Consider the following 23,388-nt stretch of genomic DNA (forward strand, 5'->3'; position numbering starts at 1 on the left):
TTTTTTTTCTTTTTTTTTTACTGAAGTGCTGTAACATTTTTTTGGTATCTACTTTGAGAAAAAAAAATTCTGTAATTTCAGACAAGCAGTTTAAGTGTCATGATTTGTACTTTTGGTGGTGAGGTAAACACGGATGGATCCAGGAGGAGGTGCAATAATGATGGTTTACTGACAAAGACTCTATGACAAAGGTTTACAAAATCCAGGCAGCACTGGTGAGCGAAAGGCGAAGAGCTCAATCACTCGTAGCAGCTGGTAAAGAAGCAAATTCAATGCCATACGACTGCAGGACCCAACAGGAAGACAGACACAGACAGAAGGTCTTCTGTCTGTGTCTATATATATACAGATACACAAGGAAGGCAATCAGGGGAAACAGGACACAGCTGGGATCAATCAAGGGGTGGACAAGATGACACAGGAACTAAATAAACACACAGAAAACCCAAATCTTCACAATAAGACTGATATTTCAGTCTGATATTTCAGTCTTATTGTCTCTGCAAACTGTGCTGCATTGACTGTTTAAAAAAGAACAAAGCTACATTCACCTAAATTACATGAGATTGGTTACTCTTTACACTGTGACTTTTACATAAATAAAATGTCACCATAGTACCAGCATATTTACCTTGTAAAATTATGTTGTAGCTTAAACCCCAAAGTCAGAGATCAAGAAGGTATTCAAGCATTTTATCCAGAAGGGAAGAAAAGGACTGAGATGCAGTTATCCTTCAGTTCATGAGCTTGAGCGTGTGGGGACAACAAACACACATGTTTCAAATTATTATGCAAGTAATATTTTCTCAGATTTTCTTAAGTGGTCAATGCAAATGATGGTCAGTATAATTTTCAAGTCCATCCATCCATTTTCTGATCACCCTTCTCCCTAACGGGGTCGGGAGTTGCTGGTGCCTCTCCAGCTGCGTTCCGGGTGGAGGCGGGGTTCACCCTGGACAGATCGCCAGTCCATCGCAGGTCAACACAGACACAAACAGGACAAACAACCATACACACACACACATACACACACTCACACGAAGGGAGAATTTGGAAAGACCAATTAACCTGACAGTCATGTTTTTGGACTGTGGGAGGAAGCCGGAGAACCCGGAAAGAACCCACCATGCACAGGGAGAACATGCAAACTCTGCAGAAAGACGCCGGCCCGGAATTGAACCCAGGACCTTCTTGCTGCAAGGCAACAGTGCTACCAACTGCACCACTGTGCAGCCCTTTTTCAGGTCATAGTATAAATAAAATTTTACCGAACAAAGTTCTGCATGAGAACAGTTTTTTTTTCAAAAATAAAAAATTCAAAATGCACTGTTCCAAATTATTATGCACAGCATGTGCAGCATTAAGTAGTCACATGTACTCAAATCAAAAACTATTTCAATCAAAAAGATCTTGCCGAGTTACATGTTAATGTAACCGGATTCGATCTGCGTTGTGCTGGTTTAAAATGATCAGGCCGTGGTACGCCTTTTATAGGATGATTCCTTGGTTTATTCTGACAAGAACAACAAACAGAAAAGAACAGTGTTACACGCTCATGTGGGAGAGGACTGCTCCAAGTCCTCTCCCACAGGACAACATGACGAAAGGGTGCAGACCATATCTCACAACTTGTTAAATATGCTAAATAAACCTTTGTATACAACATACCTGACAAGTACAACAAATAGAAAAGAATTGTGTTACAGGCTGCCCGCTCCAAGTCCTACATAAACAAAAGTACATAACAGAAATTAACTTAATAAATCTGTTGGAGAAATTGTGATATAATTAATCAAATATTTGTTATTCTCATTGATCTTTATAATGTATCTTTATTTTATGCTTTCCTTTAAGTTAATCTCATTATAGAATTAAGAATGTTTCTTGTATTGTTGATTTGCTCTGATTCTTTTCTCAGAAGGCCTCACTGATGGAAAGCAGAGAGTGTTTTCCTGAAGTTTTATCTCTTGGTGAAGAGCTTTGCTTTGCTGAGTTGCTGGAATGTTATAAAACTGTCACTGTGAAGAATCACAGTATATTCTGCTAGACTTTGTGTCAGGAACGAGATTATCTAGTCCAGGATAATTTGTGTATTAGTTAGTAAATGACAACTGGCGCTGTAGCTGTGTGATGAATTGTTTTCCCCTCCCTTTGGAGCTGCAGCGTCCTTGTGATTAGGGATCCTGAAACAATAAAAGTGAGGAGCGGACAAATGTGCTTCAGAGCGGCAGGAGATTGTAACTGGAGCACATCTCTGTCCGTTCTCCTCGCGAGTAGCAAGAATACCGACTCTGTTTGTCTTTTCTGTCTTTGTTAATATATGTTCAACAGGTGTTAACCTTAACAAAATAAATAAACTGGATGTATTTAGATACAAAATAAATAGTACACACCTCTCCCACAGGACAACATGACAAAAGGGGAGGGTGTAAGTCACGCAAACATTTTAAAGACAATACCACAGAAGAAGAAACAAAAAGTAACAGTTAAAACAATAACAGAGATTTTCAGTCAGGTAGGTCCCCATACAAATAACCAAAAAAAAAATACATTTTGAGTAATTATAACAGAAGAGAAACTCAACCAGGTTACATTAACATAGGACCCCTTCTTTGATATCACCAGCACAATTCTTGCATCCATTGAACTTGTGAGTTTGTGGAACGTTTCTGCTTGAATTTCTTTGGAGGATGTCAGAAAACCTTCCCAGAGCTGCTGTTTTGATATAAACTGCATTCCAGCCTCAGATCTTTTGCTTGAGAAAACTCCAAAGATTCTCAATAGGGTTAAGGTCAGAGGTCAGAGGAGGATGGTGACCACACCATGAGTTTCTCCCCTTTTATGCCCATAGCAGCCAATGACACAGTGGTATTCTTGCAGCATTTCATGCTGCAAGAAATACAGATGCTGCATTGTCATCCATGACAATGCACCATTGATACAGAAATCAGTTTCTGCAAACACAAACTGATTTGTTTCTGAACTCGTGTTCATGTTTTCTTAAAACTGGGTCTATTGTCAATACCAGAGTTTATAGAGAAAGATCCACAAAAACAAAATTAATGTGTTTACTGAACAAAGTTAATGTGTTTATTTCAGTGCGACACTACTGTTAAACGATTTGTGTATTTACACACAGTCAGGTAAGGCTCTGTAAAAGAGCAACTTATTGTAACTGCTTTATCTATGTGAGGACTTAACAGTATCAGAGAAATTGGCATTGTACCTGACAATATGTTACATTTCTAACATATGCTGTATTTACAATGCCTTTATTAACATGGATTCATAAAAAACTCACTATTTTAATTCAAATGTGCATATAATTTTTCCTTAAATATCAAAATCGATTAATCAAGTAATCAAGCAATTTTCTTGTAGTATGTTCAATAACAGTAAGGAAAGGCATTCTATTCTATGTTATGTGTCATAGTTGGTTCACACTCTGAATGTAATAATGGACACAAGACTAGGTTATGAGTGATTAACATCAGTTTATTTCTAATACATAGGAACCAAATGACAAACAAGCTGCTGCATGGAGCCATGAAGATTAACTAGGCTAAACTTGTTCTGTGTAAATAGTCTCCATTATACATTAAATGTATTAAGTGTTAAAAACGAGATTCAAAACAAACAGCAAAGAGACTTCACCGACAGAAGAATTTGGTACACTATAATTTCTTTAATGAAAATACTGTTTAGGAAATTCTACAATTACATTGCACTACATTTATAGCACTAAAGCATGATACATACTTAAATTCAAGATTTTCAAAACAAAATTGACATCATGACATAGCTTTTACAACATTCTGAATATTTGCCTGATAATCTGTGCTGAATCTTAGATGTCTTGCTAATGACAATTTTATTTCACATTTTCATTTACTAAGAGAAATATTAGCCGCAGAAAAACTTAGCTTACACACATGCACACACACATTTATATATTTTAGGCATTCATGTTTCCATTTTTCTTTGGCCACACATGCTTTTGACAGGTACAACAATGACAGCAGCAGCGACAGCAGTAATGTTGCAGTAAACAGAGAAATCTGCGTGACGTCACTGCTTCATATTCTTCCCCTCCTGCTTCGTCCTGCTCTTGCATTTCCTGCATTTTTTCTGGGATTATTGCATTCTGAAAAGTTTGATTACTTGTGTTCTCTTTCACTTGAAGACTTTCAATCAGACTCAGCATGTGAAATTTAAGCTGTTGAAGCTCAATATATTTTATATTGGCAGTTTTGGAAGAACTGTCAAAGTTTCCCTGAGATAATGTGTATGTTCCTTTTCCTGGTGTATTGTGTATAAGTGTTTCTTTTAGTGTTATTTTATCAAAATGAATTATTTCTTTTAGCCTTTTGTCCAAATTATTTCTAATTTTCTGACCTATGTGCTTCATCAAGTTAATCTCCTTAAATTCCATTCTGGTGTCCTTCCAGGACCTTTGTAAGGAATTACTTTTTGAATGTTTAATATAGTCCTCTGTCCTAGTTGAAACCCTGGGAGAAGTTGCAATCTTCTTTCTGTTCTCTACATCACTATTATCATTGAGTGCTGGTTCTGGCCATTCCCTGTAAAAGGTTGTATATTTACTCAAAGTTTTAAAATCATCATCCTCCTGAGAACTTAGGTAGTATTCAGTTTCAACAAAGTTGAGATTCTGAAGTTCCAATTCAGGTCTGCCAGTTTTAAAAGGACTCACATTCTGTTTATATGACTCCACTCTCTGATAAGTCTGACTCTCAGTTTGTGGTACCTTATCACATACGGTTTGGTTCAAGTGTTGTCTTTGTTGTTTTATCCAGTTTAAATGACGACTAATAATGCCTCTAATAAAATAAAAATCTCTACTGGTTTTAAATGATGACAAAAAGTGGGTGAGACATTTACTTTTTCCATCCAAAAACTCTATACTGTTTTGGAAAAGTTCAAAGGTCATCAGATTGAGATGTCCTAATTTTTCGATGAAGCTAGAAAAAATCTCAATCTTCTTTGGTGCTTCATTTACATTTTGGTCGAGTTTCTTGATTTCTTCAACAAAATTGTTGGCTTTCTCTGCCTTCTGGTCTGGCTCTGTTTTTGTACTGTTCACTCTATCTCTTTCTTCCTTAAGTGTTAGTCTTAGGTTTGCTTTTGACTTCATTACATCCAAGAGTTTATCTTGTCTCATTTTGCACTCTGACAATTCTGTTTGGAGGCGATTCTTTTCACTTGATAGTTTCTCTCTGTCTTTTCCAATATTCTTCTTCATGGAAATCATTTGTTCTATACCTTTATGGACACTGCTCATGGAATCTTTGAGACTTTCCTTCAAGCTATTCACATTTTTCATCAAAACCATCAGCTCTTGTTTTTTCATCTGTAATGTTTTCCTACAGAGTTCTAAATTTGGTGTTTTTGTGTGAATTTCTGGGCCTTTTCCTTCTGGTTCTTGTGGTTTTGAACTGATTGCGTCAATGAGAACCTTCAGTTTATCGTCTTGTGTTTTCAGATTAAGGTTGACATCTTTGAGTTTAGATTTCTCTTTGTTGATTCCATCAAAGAGATTCTTGGTTTCTTCTGTTTTCTTGTGCAGTTCCACCATTGTGCTTTCCAACTCTTGCTTATGTTGTTGAATGTCTTGTTTGTGTTGTTGTAATATTTCACTTTGTGTCTGGATGTCATTCCTAATCAGCTCTAACACCATTTCATCATTCAACATCTTTTGTTTCTCTAATTCGACTTCTTGCTTTTCTTTTTTCAGGGTTGCTTCAAGAGAAGTAACTTTTTCTTTTTCCCACTTCATTGTTTCATTCCAACTGTTTTCCACATCTTCTCTTTGTTTTAGTGTGTCACAAAGGACTCTCCTCAGAATTCCCTTTTCTCTTTCAAATACCTCTTTATAACCAGCCACATTTTCCTTCTGTTCAATAAGACAAAGAAGTTTCTGTCCCAAACCAACAGAGAGGTTTTCTACACCTGCAATCCCTTGTTGTAGCTGGACCATTTTCAATTTGATGTTTTCACTTAGTTTCTCTTTTATGTGTTGGATCTGTCCTTGTTGAGGTTCTGTTATTTGACTTTTGTCCAAGCCGCTGTCCTCTCTTGGTGTCAACCCGGGCCTCTCTCTGTCAAGTTCTATATTCTGGATTGAGAGCATTTCTTCTTCTGCCTTGCGCATCCTCATATAATCCACTAGTTGCTTTTCCTTTTGGGCGGTGATCATTGCAGCTTTAATCCACTCTCTCATCTTATTCACAGCTGTCGTCAAAAGTTGCATCTCTTCCTTATCTTTCTGTAGTTGAAGCCTTTTAGATTGTAGTTCCTGTGTTTGTGTTTGGAACAGATGATCTTTGCTTTCTCTGCCTTGCTGTTGTAGGGCAATCGTGTTCATGATGTCTTGAAGTCTTTCATGATTTCTTTGGACTGAAACCGACAAATGTTTAAGTTTCATTTTCTCTTTGTTGATCTCTGCCAAGCAACTGCTGGTTTCTTCTGCCTTCTGGTCGAGTTCAGCATTTGTAATGTTTATTCTCTCTCTTTCTTCTTGAATATCTTGTTTTTCTTGTTGCAGTACTGAACGCTGTTTCTGGATATTGGTCATCATCACTTCTAAAGCCTCTTTTTCTTTGTCTACTCTGTCAGTCACTCTTTCCAGATTCTGTGTTTCCCGTTTCAGTTCTTCCGTCATTTTGTTTAGGTCTTTTTTATCCCGGTCAACCATTTCTTTCCATTGACGTTCCATCAATTTTCTCTCATTCCTCATGGAAATAGTGATGGATGTTAGATTGATCTTTTCTCTTTCAGCTACCTCTTTGTATGGAGTTAAAGTTTTCATCTGGTCACCAATAGTTGAAACATTTTTCTCCATTGAAATACATAGTAACTGTGCATCTTTATGACATTTGTGTAATCTCCTCATTTTAATGTTGGTCAAGTCACACACTTTGTCTTTTACTCCTTGAAGTGTTAGTCTTAGGTTTGCTTTTGACTTCATTACATCCAAGAGTTTATCTTGTCTCATTTTGCACTCTGACAATTCTCTTTGGAGGCGATTCTTTTCACTTGATAGTTTCTCTCTGTCTTTTCCAATATTCTTCTTCATGGAAATCATTTGTTCTATACCTTTATGGACACTGCTCATGGAATCTTTGAGACTTTCCTTCAAGCTATTCACATTTTTCATCAAAACCATCAGCTCTTGTTTTTTCATCTGTAATGTTTTCCTACAGAGTTCTAAATTTGGTGTTTTTGTGTGAATTTCTGGGCCTTTTCCTTCTGGTTCTTGTGGTTTTGAACTGATTACGTCAATGAGAACCTTCAGTTTATCGTCTTGTGTTTTCAGATTAAGGTTGACATCTTTGAGTTTAGATTTCTCTTTGTTGATTCCATCAAAGAGATTCTTGGTTTCTTCTGTTTTCTTGTGCAGTTCCACCATTGTGCTTTCCAACTCTTGCTTATGTTGTTGAATGTCTTGTTTGTGTTGTTGTAATATTTCACTTTGTGTCTGGATGTCATTCCTAATCAGCTCTAACACCATTTCATCATTCAACATCTTTTGTTTCTCTAATTCGACTTCTTGCTTTTCTTTTTTCAGGGTTGCTTCAAGAGAAGTAACTTTTTCTTTTTCCCACTTCCAACGGTTTTCCACATCTTCTCTTTGTTTTAGTGTGTCACAAAGGACTCTCCTCAGAATTCCCTTTTCTCTTTCAAATACCTCTTTATAACCAGCCACATTTTCCTTCTGTTCAATAAGACAAAGAAGTTTCTGTCCCAAACCAACAGAGAGGTTTTCTACACCTGCAATCCCTTGTTGTAGCTGGACCATTTTCAATTTGATGTTTTCACTTAGTTTCTCTTTTATGTGTTGGATCTGTCCTTGTTGAGGTTCTGTTATTTGACTTTTGTCCAAGCCGCTGTCCTCTCTTGGTGTCAACCCGGGCCTCTCTCTGTCAAGTTCTATATTCTGGATTGAGAGCATTTCTTCTTCTGCCTTGCGCATCCTCATATAATCCACTAGTTGCTTTTCCTTTTGGGCGGTGATCATTGCAGCTTTAATCCACTCTCTCATCTTATTCACAGCTGTCGTCAAAAGTTGCATCTCTTCCTTATCTTTCTGTAGTTGAAGCCTTTTAGATTGTAGTTCCTGTGTTTGTGTTTGGAACAGATGATCTTTGCTTTCTCTGCCTTGCTGTTGTAGGGCAATCGTGTTCATGATGTCTTGAAGTCTTTCATGATTTCTTTGGACTGAAACCGACAAATGTTTAAGTTTCATTTTCTCTTTGTTGATCTCTGCCAAGCAACTGCTGGTTTCTTCTGCCTTCTGGTCGAGTTCAGCATTTGTAATGTTTATTCTCTCTCTTTCTTCTTGAATATCTTGTTTTTCTTGTTGCAGTACTGAACGCTGTTTCTGGATATTGGTCATCATCACTTCTAAAGCCTCTTTTTCTTTGTCTACTCTGTCAGTCACTCTTTCCAGATTCTGTGTTTCCCGTTTCAGTTCTTCCGTCATTTTGTTTAGGTCTTTTTTATCCCGGTCAACCATTTCTTTCCATTGACGTTCCATCAATTTTCTCTCATTCCTCATGGAAATAGTGATGGATGTTAGATTGATCTTTTCTCTTTCAGCTACCTCTTTGTATGGAGTTAAAGTTTTCATCTGGTCACCAATAGTTGAAACATTTTTCTCCATTGAAATACATAGTAACTGTGCATCTTTATGACATTTGTGTAATCTCCTCATTTTAATGTTGGTCAAGTCACACACTTTGTCTTTTACTCCTTGAAGTGTTAGTCTTAGGTTTGCTTTTGACTTCATTACATCCAAGAGTTTATCTTGTCTCATTTTGCACTCTGACAATTCTCTTTGGAGGCGATTCTTTTCACTTGATAGTTTCTCTCTGTCTTTTCCAATATTCTTCTTCATGGAAATCATTTGTTCTATACCTTTATGGACACTGCTCATGGAATCTTTGAGACTTTCCTTCAAGCTATTCACATTTTTCATCAAAACCATCAGCTCTTGTTTTTTCATCTGTAATGTTTTCCTACAGAGTTCTAAATTTGGTGTTTTTGTGTGAATTTCTGGGCCTTTTCCTTCTGGTTCTTGTGGTTTTGAACTGATTGCGTCAATGAGAACCTTCAGTTTATCGTCTTGTGTTTTCAGATTAAGGTTGACATCTTTGAGTTTAGATTTCTCTTTGTTGATTCCATCAAAGAGATTCTTGGTTTCTTCTGTTTTCTTGTGCAGTTCCACCATTGTGCTTTCCAACTCTTGCTTATGTTGTTGAATGTCTTGTTTGTGTTGTTGTAATATTTCACTTTGTGTCTGGATGTCATTCCTAATCAGCTCTAACACCATTTCATCATTCAACATCTTTTGTTTCTCTAATTCGACTTCTTGCTTTTCTTTTTTCAGGGTTGCTTCAAGAGAAGTAACTTTTTCTTTTTCCCACTTCCAACGGTTTTCCACATCTTCTCTTTGTTTTAGTGTGTCACAAAGGACTCTCCTCAGAATTCCCTTTTCTCTTTCAAATACCTCTTTATAACCAGCCACATTTTCCTTCTGTTCAATAAGACAAAGAAGTTTCTGTCCCAAACCAACAGAGAGGTTTTCTACACCTGCAATCCCTTGTTGTAGCTGGACCATTTTCAATTTGATGTTTTCACTTAGTTTCTCTTTTATGTGTTGGATCTGTCCTTGTTGAGGTTCTGTTATTTGACTTTTGTCCAAGCCGCTGTCCTCTCTTGGTGTCAACCCGGGCCTCTCTCTGTCAAGTTCTATATTCTGGATTGAGAGCATTTCTTCTTCTGCCTTGCGCATCCTCATATAATCCACTAGTTGCTTTTCCTTTTGGGCGGTGATCATTGCAGCTTTAATCCACTCTCTCATCTTATTCACAGCTGTCGTCAAAAGTTGCATCTCTTCCTTATCTTTCTGTAGTTGAAGCCTTTTAGATTGTAGTTCCTGTGTTTGTGTTTGGAACAGATGATCTTTGCTTTCTCTGCCTTGCTGTTGTAGGGCAATCGTGTTCATGATGTCTTGAAGTCTTTCATGATTTCTTTGGACTGAAACCGACAAATGTTTAAGTTTCATTTTCTCTTTGTTGATCTCTGCCAAGCAACTGCTGGTTTCTTCTGCCTTCTGGTCGAGTTCAGCATTTGTAATGTTTATTCTCTCTCTTTCTTCTTGAATATCTTGTTTTTCTTGTTGCAGTACTGCGCGCTGTTTCTGGATATTGGTCATCATCACTTCTAAAGCCTCTTTTTCTTTGTCTACTCTGTCAGTCACTCTTTCCAGATTCTGTGTTTCCCGTTTCAGTTCTTCCGTCATTTTGTTTAGGTCTTTTTTATCCCGGTCAACCATTTCTTTCCATTGACGTTCCATCAATTTTCTCTCATTCCTCATGGAAATAGTGATGGATGTTAGATTGATCTTTTCTCTTTCAGCTACCTCTTTGTATGGAGTTAAAGTTTTCATCTGGTCACCAATAGTTGAAACATTTTTCTCCATTGAAATACATAATAACTGTGCATCTTTGTGACATTTGTGTAATCTCCTCATTTTAATGTTGGTCAAGTCACACACTTTGTCTTTTACTCCTTGAAGTGTTAGTCTTAGGTTTGCTTTTGACTTCATTACATCCAAGAGTTTATCTTGTCTCATTTTGCACTCTGACAATTCTCTTTGGAGGCGATTCTTTTCACTTGATAGTTTCTCTCTGTCTTTTCCAATATTCTTCTTCATGGAAATCATTTGTTCTATACCTTTATGGACACTGCTCATGGAATCTTTGAGACTTTCCTTCAAGCTATTCACATTTTTCATCAAAACCATCAGCTCTTGTTTTTTCATCTGTAATGTTTTCCTACAGAGTTCTAAATTTGGTGTTTTTGTGTGAATTTCTGGGCCTTTTCCTTCTGGTTCTTGTGGTTTTGAACTGATTGCGTCAATGAGAACCTTCAGTTTATCGTCTTGTGTTTTCAGATTAAGGTTGACATCTTTGAGTTTAGATTTCTCTTTGTTGATTCCATCAAAGAGATTCTTGGTTTCTTCTGTTTTCTTGTGCAGTTCCACCATTGTGCTTTCCAACTCTTGCTTATGTTGTTGAATGTCTTGTTTGTGTTGTTGTAATATTTCACTTTGTGTCTGGATGTCATTCCTAATCAGCTCTAACACCATTTCATCATTCAACATCTTTTGTTTCTCTAATTCGACTTCTTGCTTTTCTTTTTTCAGGGTTGCTTCAAGAGAAGTAACTTTTTCTTTTTCCCACTTCCAACGGTTTTCCACATCTTCTCTTTGTTTTAGTGTGTCACAAAGGACTCTCCTCAGAATTCCCTTTTCTCTTTCAAATACCTCTTTATAACCAGCCACATTTTCCTTCTGTTCAATAAGACAAAGAAGTTTCTGTCCCAAACCAACAGAGAGGTTTTCTACACCTGCAATCCCTTGTTGTAGCTGGACCATTTTCAATTTGATGTTTTCACTTAGTTTCTCTTTTATGTGTTGGATCTGTCCTTGTTGAGGTTCTGTTATTTGACTTTTGTCCAAGCCGCTGTCCTCTCTTGGTGTCAACCCGGGCCTCTCTCTGTCAAGTTCTATATTCTGGATTGAGAGCATTTCTTCTTCTGCCTTGCGCATCCTCATATAATCCACTAGTTGCTTTTCCTTTTGGGCGGTGATCATTGCAGCTTTAATCCACTCTCTTATCTTATTCACAGCTGTCGTCAAAAGTTGCATCTCTTCCTTATCTTTCTGTAGTTGAAGCCTTTTAGATTGTAGTTCCTGTGTTTGTGTTTGGAACAGATGATCTTTGCTTTCTCTGCCTTGCTGTTGTAGGGCAATCGTGTTCATGATGTCTTGAAGTCTTTCATGATTTCTTTGGACTGAAACCGACAAATGTTTAAGTTTCATTTTCTCTTTGTTGATCTCTGCCAAGCAACTGCTGGTTTCTTCTGCCTTCTGGTCGAGTTCAGCATTTGTAATGTTTATTCTCTCTCTTTCTTCTTGAATATCTTGTTTTTCTTGTTGCAGTACTGCGCGCTGTTTCTGGATATTGGTCATCATCACTTCTAAAGCCTCTTTTTCTTTGTCTACTCTGTCAGTCACTCTTTCCAGATTCTGTGTTTCCCGTTTCAGTTCTTCCATCATTTTGTTTAGGTCTTTTTTATCCCGGTCAACCATTTCTTTCCATTGACGTTCCATCAATTTTCTCTCATTCCTCATGGAAATAGTGATGGATGTTAGATTGATCTTTTCTCTTTCAGCTACCTCTTTGTATGGAGTTAAAGTTTTCATCTGGTCACCAATAGTTGAAACATTTTTCTCCATTGAAATACATAATAACTGTGCATCTTTATGACATTTGTGTAATCTCCTCATTTTAATGTTGGTCAAGTCACACACTTTGTCTTTTACTCCTTGAAGTGTTAGTCTTAGGTTTGCTTTTGACTTCATTACATCCAAGAGTTTATCTTGTCTCATTTTGCACTCTGACAATTCTCTTTGGAGGCGATTCTTTTCACTTGATAGTTTCTCTCTGTCTTTTCCAATATTCTTCTTCATGGAAATCATTTGTTCTATACCTTTATGGACACTGCTCATGGAATCTTTGAGACTTTCCTTCAAGCTATTCACATTTTTCATCAAAACCATCAGCTCTTGTTTTTTCATCTGTAATGTTTTCCTACAGAGTTCTAAATTTGGTGTTTTTGTGTGAATTTCTGGGCCTTTTCCTTCTGGTTCTTGTGGTTTTGAACTGATTGCGTCAATGAGAACCTTCAGTTTATCGTCTTGTGTTTTCAGATTAAGGTTGACATCTTTGAGTTTAGATTTCTCTTTGTTGATTCCATCAAAGAGATTCTTGGTTTCTTCTGTTTTCTTGTGCAGTTCCACCATTGTGCTTTCCAACTCTTGCTTATGTTGTTGAATGTCTTGTTTGTGTTGTTGTAATATTTCACTTTGTGTCTGGATGTCATTCCTAATCAGCTCTAACACCATTTCATCATTCAACATCTTTTGTTTCTCTAATTCGACTTCTTGCTTTTCTTTTTTCAGGGTTGCTTCAAGAGAAGTAACTTTTTCTTTTTCCCACTTCCAACGGTTTTCCACATCTTCTCTTTGTTTTAGTGTGTCACAAAGGACTCTCCTCAGAATTCCCTTTTCTCTTTCAAATACCTCTTTATAACCAGCCACATTTTCCTTCTGTTCAATAAGACAAAGAAGTTTCTGTCCCAAACCAACAGAGAGGTTTTCTACACCTGCAATCCCTTGTTGTAGCTGGACCATTTTCAATTTGATGTTTTCACTTAGTTTCTCTTTTATGTGTTGGATCTGTCCTTGTTGAGGTTCTGTTATTTGACTTTTGTCCAAGCCGCTGTCCTCTCTTGGTGTCAACCCGGGCCTCTCTCTGTCAAGTTCTATATTCTGGATTGAGAGCATTTCTTCTTCTGCCTTGCGCATCCTCATATAATCCACTAGTTGCTTTTCCTTTTGGGCGGTGATCATTGCAGCTTTAATCCACTCTCTCATCTTATTCACAGCTGTCGTCAAAAGTTGCATCTCTTCCTTATCTTTCTGTAGTTGAAGCCTTTTAGATTGTAGTTCCTGTGTTTGTGTTTGGAACAGATGATCTTTGCTTTCTCTGCCTTGCTGTTGTAGGGCAATCGTGTTCATGATGTCTTGAAGTCTTTCATGATTTCTTTGGACTGAAACCGACAAATGTTTAAGTTTCATTTTCTCTTTGTTGATCTCTGCCAAGCAACTGCTGGTTTCTTCTGCCTTCTGGTCGAGTTCAGCATTTGTAATGTTTATTCTCTCTCTTTCTTCTTGAATATCTTGTTTTTCTTGTTGCAGTACTGCGCGCTGTTTCTGGATATTGGTCATCATCACTTCTAAAGCCTCTTTTTCTTTGTCTACTCTGTCAGTCACTCTTTCCAGATTCTGTGTTTCCCGTTTCAGTTCTTCCATCATTTTGTTTAGGTCTTTTTTATCCCGGTCAACCATTTCTTTCCATTGACGTTCCATCAATTTTCTCTCATTCCTCATGGAAATAGTGATGGATGTTAGATTGATCTTTTCTCTTTCAGCTACCTCTTTGTATGGAGTTAAAGTTTTCATCTGGTCACCAATAGTTGAAACATTTTTCTCCATTGAAATACATAATAACTGTGCATCTTTATGACATTTGTGTAATCTCCTCATTTTAATGTTGGTCAAGTCACACACTTTGTCTTTTACTCCTTGAAGTGTTAGTCTTAGGTTTGCTTTTGACTTCATTACATCCAAGAGTTTATCTTGTCTCATTTTGCACTCTGACAATTCTCTTTGGAGGCGATTCTTTTCACTTGATAGTTTCTCTCTGTCTTTTCCAATATTCTTCTTCATGGAAATCATTTGTTCTATACCTTTATGGACACTGCTCATGGAATCTTTGAGACTTTCCTTCAAGCTATTCACATTTTTCATCAAAACCATCAGCTCTTGTTTTTTCATCTGTAATGTTTTCCTACACAGTTCTAAATTTGGTGTTTTTGTGTGAATTTCTGGGCCTTTTCCTTCTGGTTCTTGTGGTTTTGAACTGATTGCGTCAATGAGAACCTTCAGTTTATCGTCTTGTGTTTTCAGATTAAGGTTGACATCTTTGAGTTTAGATTTCTCTTTGTTGATTCCATCAAAGAGATTCTTGGTTTTCTTCTGTTTTCTTGTGCAGTTCCACCATTGTGCTTTCCAACTCTTGCTTATGTTGTTGAATGTCTTGTTTGTGTTGTTGTAATATTTCACTTTGTGTCTGGATGTCATTCCTAATCAGCTCTAACACCATTTCATCATTCAACATCTTTTGTTTCTCTAATTCGACTTCTTGCTTTTCTTTTTTCAGGGTTGCTTCAAGAGAAGTAACTTTTTCTTTTTCCCACTTCATTGTTTCATTCCAACTGTTTTCCACATCTTCTCTTTGTTTTAGTGTGTCACAAAGGACTCTCCTCAGAATTCCCTTTTCTCTTTCAAATACCTCTTTATAACCAGCCACATTTTCCTTCTGTTCAATAAGACAAAGAAGTTTCTGTCCCAAACCAACAGAGAGGTTTTCTACACCTGCAATCCCTTGTTGTAGCTGGACCATTTTCAATTTGATGTTTTCACTTAGTTTCTCTTTTATGTGTTGGATCTGTCCTTGTTGAGGTTCTGTTATTTGACTTTTGTCCAAGCCGCTGTCCTCTCTTGGTGTCAACCCGGGCCTCTCTCTGTCAAGTTCTATATTCTGGATTGAGAGCATTTCTTCTTCTGCCTTGCGCATCCTCATATAATCCACTAGTTGCTTTTCTTTTTGGGCGGTGATCATTGCAGCTTTAATCCACTCTCTCATCTTATTCACAGCTGTCGTCAAAAGTTGCATCTCTTCCTTATCTTTCTGTAGTTGAAGCCTTTTAGATTGTAGTTCCTGTGTTTGTGTTTGGAACAGATGATCTTTGCTTTCTCTGCCTTGCTGTTGTAGGGCAATCGTGTTCATGATGTCTTGAAGTCTTTCATGATTTCTTTGGACTGAAAACCGACAAATGTTTAAGTTTCATTTTCTCTTTGTTGATCTCTGCCAAGCAACTGCTGGTTTCTTCTGCCTTCTGGTCGAGTTCAGCATTTGTAATGTTTATTCTCTCTCTTTCTTCTTGAATATCTTGTTTTTCTTGTTGCAGTACTGCGCGCTGTTTCTGGATATTGGTCATCATCACTTCTAAAGCCTCTTTCCTTTGTCTACTCTGTCAGTCACTCTTTCCAGATTCTGTGTTTCCCGTTTCAGTTCTTCCGTCATTTTGTTTAGGTCTTTTTATCCCGGTCAACCATTTCTTTCCATTGACGTTCCATCATTTTCTCTCATTCCTCATGGAAATAGTGATGGATGTTAGATTGATCTTTTCTCTTTCAGCTACCTCTTTGTATGGAGTTAAAGTTTTCATCTGGTCACCAATAGTTGAAACATTTTTCTCCATTGAAATACATAATAACTGTGCATCTTTGTGACATTTGTGTAATCTCCTCATTTTAATGTTGGTCAAGTCACACACTTTGTCTTTTACTCCTTGAAGTGTTAGTCTTAGGTTTGCTTTTGACTTCATTACATCCAAGAGTTTATCTTGTCTCATTTTGCACTCTGACAATTCTCTTTGGAGGCGATTCTTTTCACTTGATAGTTTTCTCTCTGTCTTTTCCAATATTCTTCTTCATGGAAATCATTTGTTCTATACCTTTATGGACACTGCTCATGGAATCTTTGAGACTTTCCTTCAAGCTATTCACATTTTTCATCAAACCATCAGCTCTTGTTTTTTCATCTGTAATGTTTTCCTACACAGTTCTAAATTTGGTGTTTTTTGTGAATTTCTGGGCCTTTTCCTTCTGGTTCTTGTGGTTTTGAACTGATTGCGTCAATGAGAACCTTCAGTTTATCGTCTTGTGTTTTCAGATTAAGGTTGACATCTTTGAGTTAGATTTCTCTTTGTTGATTCCATCAAAGAGATTCTTGGTTTCTTCTGTTTTCTTGTGCAGTTCCACCATTGTGCTTTCCAACTCTTGCTTATGTTGTTGAATGTCTTGTTTGTGTTGTTGTAATATTTCACTTTGTGTCTGGATGTCATTCCTAATCAGCTCTAACACCATTTCATCATTCAACATCTTTTGTTTCTCTAATTCGACTTCTTGCTTTTCTTTTTCAGGGTTGCTTCAAGAGAAGTAACTTTTTCTTTTTCCCACTTCATTGTTTCATTCCAACTGTTTTCCACATCTTCTCTTTGTTTTAGTGTGTCACAAAGGACTCTCCTCAGAATTCCCTTTTCTCTTTCAAATACCTCTTTATAACCAGCCACATTTTCCTTCTGTTCAATAAGACAAAGAAGTTTCTGTCCCAAACCAACAGAGAGGTTTTCTACACCTGCAATCCTTGTTGTAGCTGGACCATTTTCAATTTGATGTTTTCACTTAGTTTCTCTTTTATGTGTTGGATCTGTCCTTGTTGAGGTTCTGTTATTTGACTTTTGTCCAAGCCGCTGTCCTCTCTTGGTGTCAACCCGGGCCTCTCTCTGTCAAGTTCTATATTCTGGATTGAGAGCATTTCTTCTTCTGCCTTGCGCATCCTCATATAATCCACTAGTTGCTTTTCTTTTTGGGCGGTGATCATTGCAGCTTTAATCCACTCTCTCATCTTATTCACAGCTGTCGTCAAAAGTTGCATCTCTTCCTTATCTTTCTGTAGTTGAAGCCTTTTAGATTGTAGTTCCTGTGTTTGTGTTTGGAACAGATGATCTTTGCTTTCTCTGCCTTGCTGTTGTAGGGCAATCGTGTTCATGATGTCTTGAAGTCTTTCATGATTTCTTTGGACTGAAACCGACAAATGTTTAAGTTTCATTTTCTCTTTGTTGATCTCTGCCAAGCAACTGCTGGTTCTTCTGCCTTCTGGTCGAGTTCAGCATTTGTAATGTTTATTCTCTCTCTTTCTTCTTGAATATCTTGTTTTTCTTGTGCAGTACTGAACGCTGTTTCTGGATATTGGTCATCATCACTTCTAAAGCTCTTTTTTCTTTGTCTACTCTGTCAGTCACTCTTTCCAGATTCTGTGTTCCCGTTTCAGTTCTTCCGTCATTTTGTTTAGGTCTTTTTTATCCCGGTCAACCATTTCTTTCCATTGACGTTCCATCAATTTTCTCTCATTCCTCATGGAAATAGTGATGGATGTTAGATTGATCTTTTCTCTTTCAGCTACCTCTTTTGTATGGAGTTAAGTTTTTCATCTGGTCACAATAGTTGAAACATTTTTCTCCATTGAAATACATAGTAACTGTGCATCTTTATGACATTTGTGTAATCTCCTCATTTTAATGTTGGTCAAGTCACACACTTTGTCTTTTACTCCTTGAAGTGTTAGTCTTAGGTTTGCTTTTGACTTCATTACATCCAAGAGTTTATCTTGTCTCATTTTGCACTCTGACAATTCTCTTTGGAGGCGATTCTTTTCACTTGATAGTTTCTCTCTGTCTTTTCCAATATTTTTCTTCATGGAAATCATTTGTTCTATACCTTTATGGACACTGCTCATGGAATCTTTGAGACTTTCCTTCAAGCTATTCACATTTTTCATCAAAACCATCAGCTCTTGTTTTTTCATCTGTAATGTTTTCCTACAGAGTTCTAAATTTGGTGTTTTTGTGTGAATTTCTGGGCCTTTTCCTTCTGGTTCTTGTGGTTTTGACTGATTGCGTCAATGAGAACCCTTCAGTTTATCGTCTTGTGTTTTCAGATTAAGGTTGGACATCTTTGAGTTTAGATTTCTCTTTGTTGATTCCATCAAAGAGATTCTTGGTTTCTTCTGTTTTCTTGTGCAGTTCCACCATTGTGCTTTCAACTCTTGCTTATGTTGTTGAATGTCTTGTTTGTGTTGTTGTAATATTTCACTTTGTGTCTGGATGTCATTCCTAATCAGCTCTAACACCATTTCATCATTCAACATCTTTTGTTTCTCTAATTCGACTTCTTGCTTTTCTTTTTCAGGGTTGCTTCAAGAGAAGTAACTTTTTCTTTTTCCCACTTCCAACGGTTTTCCACATCTTCTCTTTGTTTTAGTGTGTCACAAAGGACTCTCCTCAGAATTCCCTTTTCTCTTTCAAATACCTCTTTATAACCAGCCACATTTTCCTTCTGTTCAATAAGACAAAGAAGTTTCTGTCCCAAACCAACAGAGAGGTTTTCTACACCTGCAATCCCTTGTTGTAGCTGGACCATTTTCAATTTGATGTTTTCACTTAGTTTCTCTTTTATGTGTTGGATCTGTCCTTGTTGAGGTTCTGTTATTTGACTTTTGTCCAAGCCGCTGTCCTCTCTTGGTGTCAACCCGGGCCTCTCTCTGTCAAGTTCTATATTCTGGATTGAGAGCATTTCTTCTTCTGCCTTGCGCATCCTCATATAATCCACTAGTTGCTTTTCCTTTTGGGCGGTGATCATTGCAGCTTTAATCCACTCTCTCATCTTATTCACAGCTGTCGTCAAAAGTTGCATCTCTTCCTTATCTTTCTGTAGTTGAAGCCTTTTAGATTGTAGTTCCTGTGTTTGTGTTTGGAACAGATGATCTTTGCTTTCTCTGCCTTGCTGTTGTAGGGCAATCGTGTTCATGATGTCTTGAAGTCTTTCATGATTTCTTTGGACTGAAACCGACAAATGTTTAAGTTTCATTTTCTCTTTGTTGATCTCTGCCAAGCAACTGCTGGTTTCTTCTGCCTTCTGGTCGAGTTCAGCATTTGTAATGTTTATTCTCTCTCTTTCTTCTTGAATATCTTGTTTTTCTTGTTGCAGTACTGCGCGCTGTTTCTGGATATTGGTCATCATCACTTCTAAAGCCTCTTTTTCTTTGTCTACTCTGTCAGTCACTCTTTCCAGATTCTGTGTTTCCCGTTTCAGTTCTTCCATCATTTTGTTTAGGTCTTTTTATCCCGGTCAACCATTTCTTTCCATTGACGTTCCATCAATTTTCTCCATTCCTCATGGAAATAGTGATGGATGTTAGATTGATCTTTTCTCTTTCAGCTACCTCTTTGTATGGAGTTAAAGTTTTCATCTGGTCACCAATAGTTGAAACATTTTCTCCATTGAAATACATAATAACTGTGCATCTTTGTGACATTTGTGTAATCTCCTCATTTTAATGTTGGTCAAGTCACACACTTTGTCTTTTACTCCTTGAAGTGTTAGTCTTAGGTTTGCTTTTGACTTCATTACATCCAAGAGTTTATCTTGTCTCATTTTGCACTCTGACAATTCTCTTTGGAGGCGATTCTTTTCACTTGATAGTTTCTCTCTGTCTTTTCCAATATTTTTCTTCATGGAAATCATTTGTTCTATACCTTTATGGACACTGCTCATGGAATCTTTGAGACTTTCTTTCAAGCTATTCACATTTTTCATCAAAACCATCAGCTCTTGTTTTTTCATCTGTAATGTTTTCCTACACAGTTCTAAATTTGGTGTTTTTGTGTGAATTTCTGGGCCTTTTCCTTCTGGTTCTTGTGGTTTTGAACTGATTGCGTCAATGAGAACCTTCAGTTTATCATCTTGTGTTTTCAGATTAAGGTTGACATCTTTGAGTTTAGATTTCTCTTTGTTGATTCCATCAAAGAGATTCTTGGTTTCTTCTGTTTTCTTGTGCAGTTCCACCATTGTGCTTTCCAACTCTTGCTTATGTTGTTGAATGTCTTGTTTGTGTTGTTGTAATATTTCACTTTGTGTCTGGATGTCATTCCTAATCAGCTCTAACACCATTTCATCATTCAACATCTTTTGTTTCTCTAATTCGACTTCTTGCTTTTCTTTTTTCAGGGTTGCTTCAAGAGAAGTAACTTTTTCTTTTTCCCACTTCATTGTTTCATTCCAACTGTTTTCCACATCTTCTCTTTGTTTTAGTGTGTCACAAAGGACTCTCCTCAGAATTCCCTTTTCTCTTTCAAATACCTCTTTATAACCAGCCACATTTTCCTTCTGTTCAATAAGACAAAGAAGTTTCTGTCCCAAACCAACAGAGAGGTTTTCTACACCTGCAATCCCTTGTTGTAGCTGGACCATTTTCAATTTGATGTTTTCACTTAGTTTCTCTTTTATGTGTTGGATCTGTCCTTGTTGAGGTTCTGTTATTTGACTTTTGTCCAAGCCGCTGTCCTCTCTTGGTGTCAACCCGGGCCTCTCTCTGTCAAGTTCTATATTCTGGATTGAGAGCATTTCTTCTTCTGCCTTGCGCATCCTCATATAATCCACTAGTTGCTTTTCCTTTTGGGCGGTGATCATTGCAGCTTTAATCCACTCTCATCTTATTCACAGCTGTCGTCAAAAGTTGCATCTCTTCCTTATCTTTCTGTAGTTGAAGCCTTTTAGATTGTAGTTCCTGTGTTTGTGTTTGGAACAGATGATCTTTGCTTTCTCTGCCTTGCTGTTGTAGGGCAATCGTGTTCATGATGTCTTGAAGTCTTTCATGATTTCTTTGGACTGAAACCGACAAATGTTTAAGTTTCATTTTCTCTTTGTTGATCTCTGCCAAGCAACTGCTGGTTTCTTCTGCCTTCTGGTCGAGTTCAGCATTTGTAATGTTTATTCTCTCTCTTTCTTCTTGAATATCTTGTTTTTCTTGTTGCAGTACTGCGCGCTGTTTCTGGATATTGGTCATCATCACTTCTAAAGCCTCTTTTTCTTTGTCTACTCTGTCAGTCACTCTTACCAGATTCTGTGTTTCCGTTTCAGTTCTTCCGTCATTTTGTTTAGGTCTTTTTTATCCTGGTCAACCATTTCTTTCCATTGACGACCCATCAATTTTCTCTCATTCCTCATGGAAATAGTGATGGATGTTAGATTGATCTTTTCTCTTTCAGCTACCTCTTTGTATGGAGTTAAAGTTTTCATCTGGTCACCAATAGTTGAAACATTTTTCTCCATTGAAATACATAATAACTGTGCATCTTTATGACATTTGTGTAATCTCCTCATTTTGATGTTTGTCAAGTCACACACTTTGTCTTTTACTCCTTGAAGTGTTAGTCTTAGGTTTGCTTTTGACTTCATTACATCCAAGAGTTTATCTTGTCTCATTTTGCACTCTGACAATTCTCTTTGGAGGCGATTCTTTTCACTTGATAGTTTCTCTCTGTCTTTTCCAATATTCTTCTTCATGGAAATCATTTGTTCTATACCTTTATGGACACTGCTCATGGAATCTTTGAGACTTTCCTTCAAGCTATTCACATTTTTCATCAAAACCATCAGCTCTTTTTTTCATCTGTAATGTTTTCCTACAGAGTTCTAAATTTGGTGTTTTTGTGTGAATTTCTGGGCCTTTTCCTTCCGGTTCTTGTAGTTTTGAACTGATTGCATCAATGAGAACCTTCAGTTTATCGTCTTGTGTTTTCAGATTAAGGTTGACATCTTTGAGTTTAGATTTCTCTTTGTTGATTCCATCAAAGAGATTCTTGGTTTCTTCTGTTTTCTTGTGCAGTTCCACCATTGTGCTTTCCAACTCTTGCTTATGTTGTTGAATGTCTTGTTTGTGTTGTTGTAATATTTCACTTTGTGTCTGGATGTCATTCCTAATCAGCTCTAACACCATTTCATCATTCAACATCTTTTGTTTCTCTAATTCGACTTCTTGCTTTTCTTTTTTCAGGGTTGCTTCAAGAGAAGTAACTTTTTTTTTCCCACTTCATTGTTTCATTCCAACGGTTTTCCACATCTTCTCTTTGTTTTAATGTGTCACAAAGGACTCTCCTCAGAATTCCCTTTTCTCTTTCAAATACCTCTTTATAACCAGCCACATTTTCCTTCTGTTCAATAAGACAAAGAAGTTTCTGTCCCAAACCAACAGAGAGGTTTTCTACACCTGCAATCCCTTGTTGTAGCTGGACCATTTTCAATTTGATGTTTTCACTTAGTTTCTCTTTTATGTGTTGGATCTGTCCTTGTTGAGGTTCTGTTATTTGACTTTTGTCCAAGCCGCTGTCCTCTCTTGGTGTCAACCCGGGCCTCTCTCTGTCAAGTTCTATATTCTGGATTGAGAGCATTTCTTCTTCTGCCTTGCGCATCCTCATATAATCCACTAGTTGCTTTTCCTTTTGGGCGGTGATCATTGCAGCTTTAATCCCTCTCTCATCTTATTCACAGCTGTCGTCAAAAGTTGCATCTCTTCCTTATCTTTCTGTAGTTGAAGCCTTTTAGATTGTAGTTCCTGTGTTTGTGTTTGGAACAGATGATCTTTGCTTTCTCTGCCTTGCTGTTGTAGGGCAATCGTGTTCATGATGTCTTGAAGTCTTTCATGATTTCTTTGGACTGAAACCGACAAATGTTTAAGTTTCATTTTCTCTTTGTTGATCTCTGCCAAGCAACTGCTGGTTTCTTCTGCCTTCTGGTCGAGTTCAGCATTTGTAATGTTTATTCTCTCTCTTTCTTCTTGAATATCTTGTTTTTCTTGTTGCAGTACTGCGCGCTGTTTCTGGATATTGGTCATCATCACTTCTAAAGCCTCTTTTCCTTTGTCTACTCTGTCAGTCACTCTTTCCAGATTCTGTGTTTCCAGTTTCAGTTCTTCCGTCATTTTGTTTAGGTCTTTTTTATCCGGTCAACCATTTCTTTCCATTGACGTTCCATCAATTTTCTCTCATTCCTCATGGAAATAGTGATGGATGTTAGATTGATCTTTCTCTTTCAGCTACCTCTTTGTATGGAGTTAAAGTTTTCATCTGGTCACCAATAGTTGAAACATTTTTCTCCATTGAAATACATAATAACTGTGCATCTTTATGACATTTGTGTAATCTCCTCATTTTGATGTTTGTCAAGTCACACACTTTGTCTTTTACTCCTTGAAGTGTTAGTCTTAGGTTTGC

At 37.3% G+C, this 23,388-nt stretch overlaps 2 protein-coding genes across 2 annotated transcripts; both read right to left on the minus strand.

Moving 5' to 3' along the window:
• Window positions 1–3,474: 3,474 nt before the first annotated feature.
• On the minus strand, window positions 3,475–14,679 carry LOC129353988 (golgin subfamily A member 4-like). The gene has a single exon (XM_055023444.1). The coding sequence runs from the start codon at window positions 14,483–14,485 to the stop codon at window positions 3,956–3,958; it is 10,530 nt and encodes a 3,509-aa protein (XP_054879419.1). The 5' UTR covers window positions 14,486–14,679; the 3' UTR covers window positions 3,475–3,955.
• Window positions 14,680–19,511: 4,832 nt separating this feature from the next.
• LOC129354004 (chromosome partition protein Smc-like) lies at window positions 19,512–20,823 on the minus strand. The gene has a single exon (XM_055023474.1). It carries the CDS (start codon window positions 20,804–20,806, stop codon window positions 19,583–19,585), a length of 1,224 nt encoding a protein of 407 aa, XP_054879449.1. The 5' UTR covers window positions 20,807–20,823; the 3' UTR covers window positions 19,512–19,582.
• Between the last annotated feature and the right edge of the window lie 2,565 nt (window positions 20,824–23,388).

This window comes from Poeciliopsis prolifica, unplaced genomic scaffold (assembly GCF_027474105.1).
Source record: "Poeciliopsis prolifica strain line A6 unplaced genomic scaffold, Auburn_PproV2 SCAFFOLD101, whole genome shotgun sequence".
Lineage (NCBI taxonomy): Eukaryota > Metazoa > Chordata > Actinopteri > Cyprinodontiformes > Poeciliidae > Poeciliopsis > Poeciliopsis prolifica.

What these genes read in the sequence shown, in the direction of transcription:
- LOC129353988 (XM_055023444.1), bottom strand. Translation starts at nt 14,485, where the DNA reads ATGAAAAAACAAGAGCTGATGGTTTTGATGAAAAATGTGAATAGCTTG.
- LOC129354004 (XM_055023474.1), bottom strand. Translation starts at nt 20,806, where the DNA reads ATGATCACCGCCCAAAAGGAAAAGCAACTAGTGGATTATATGAGGATG.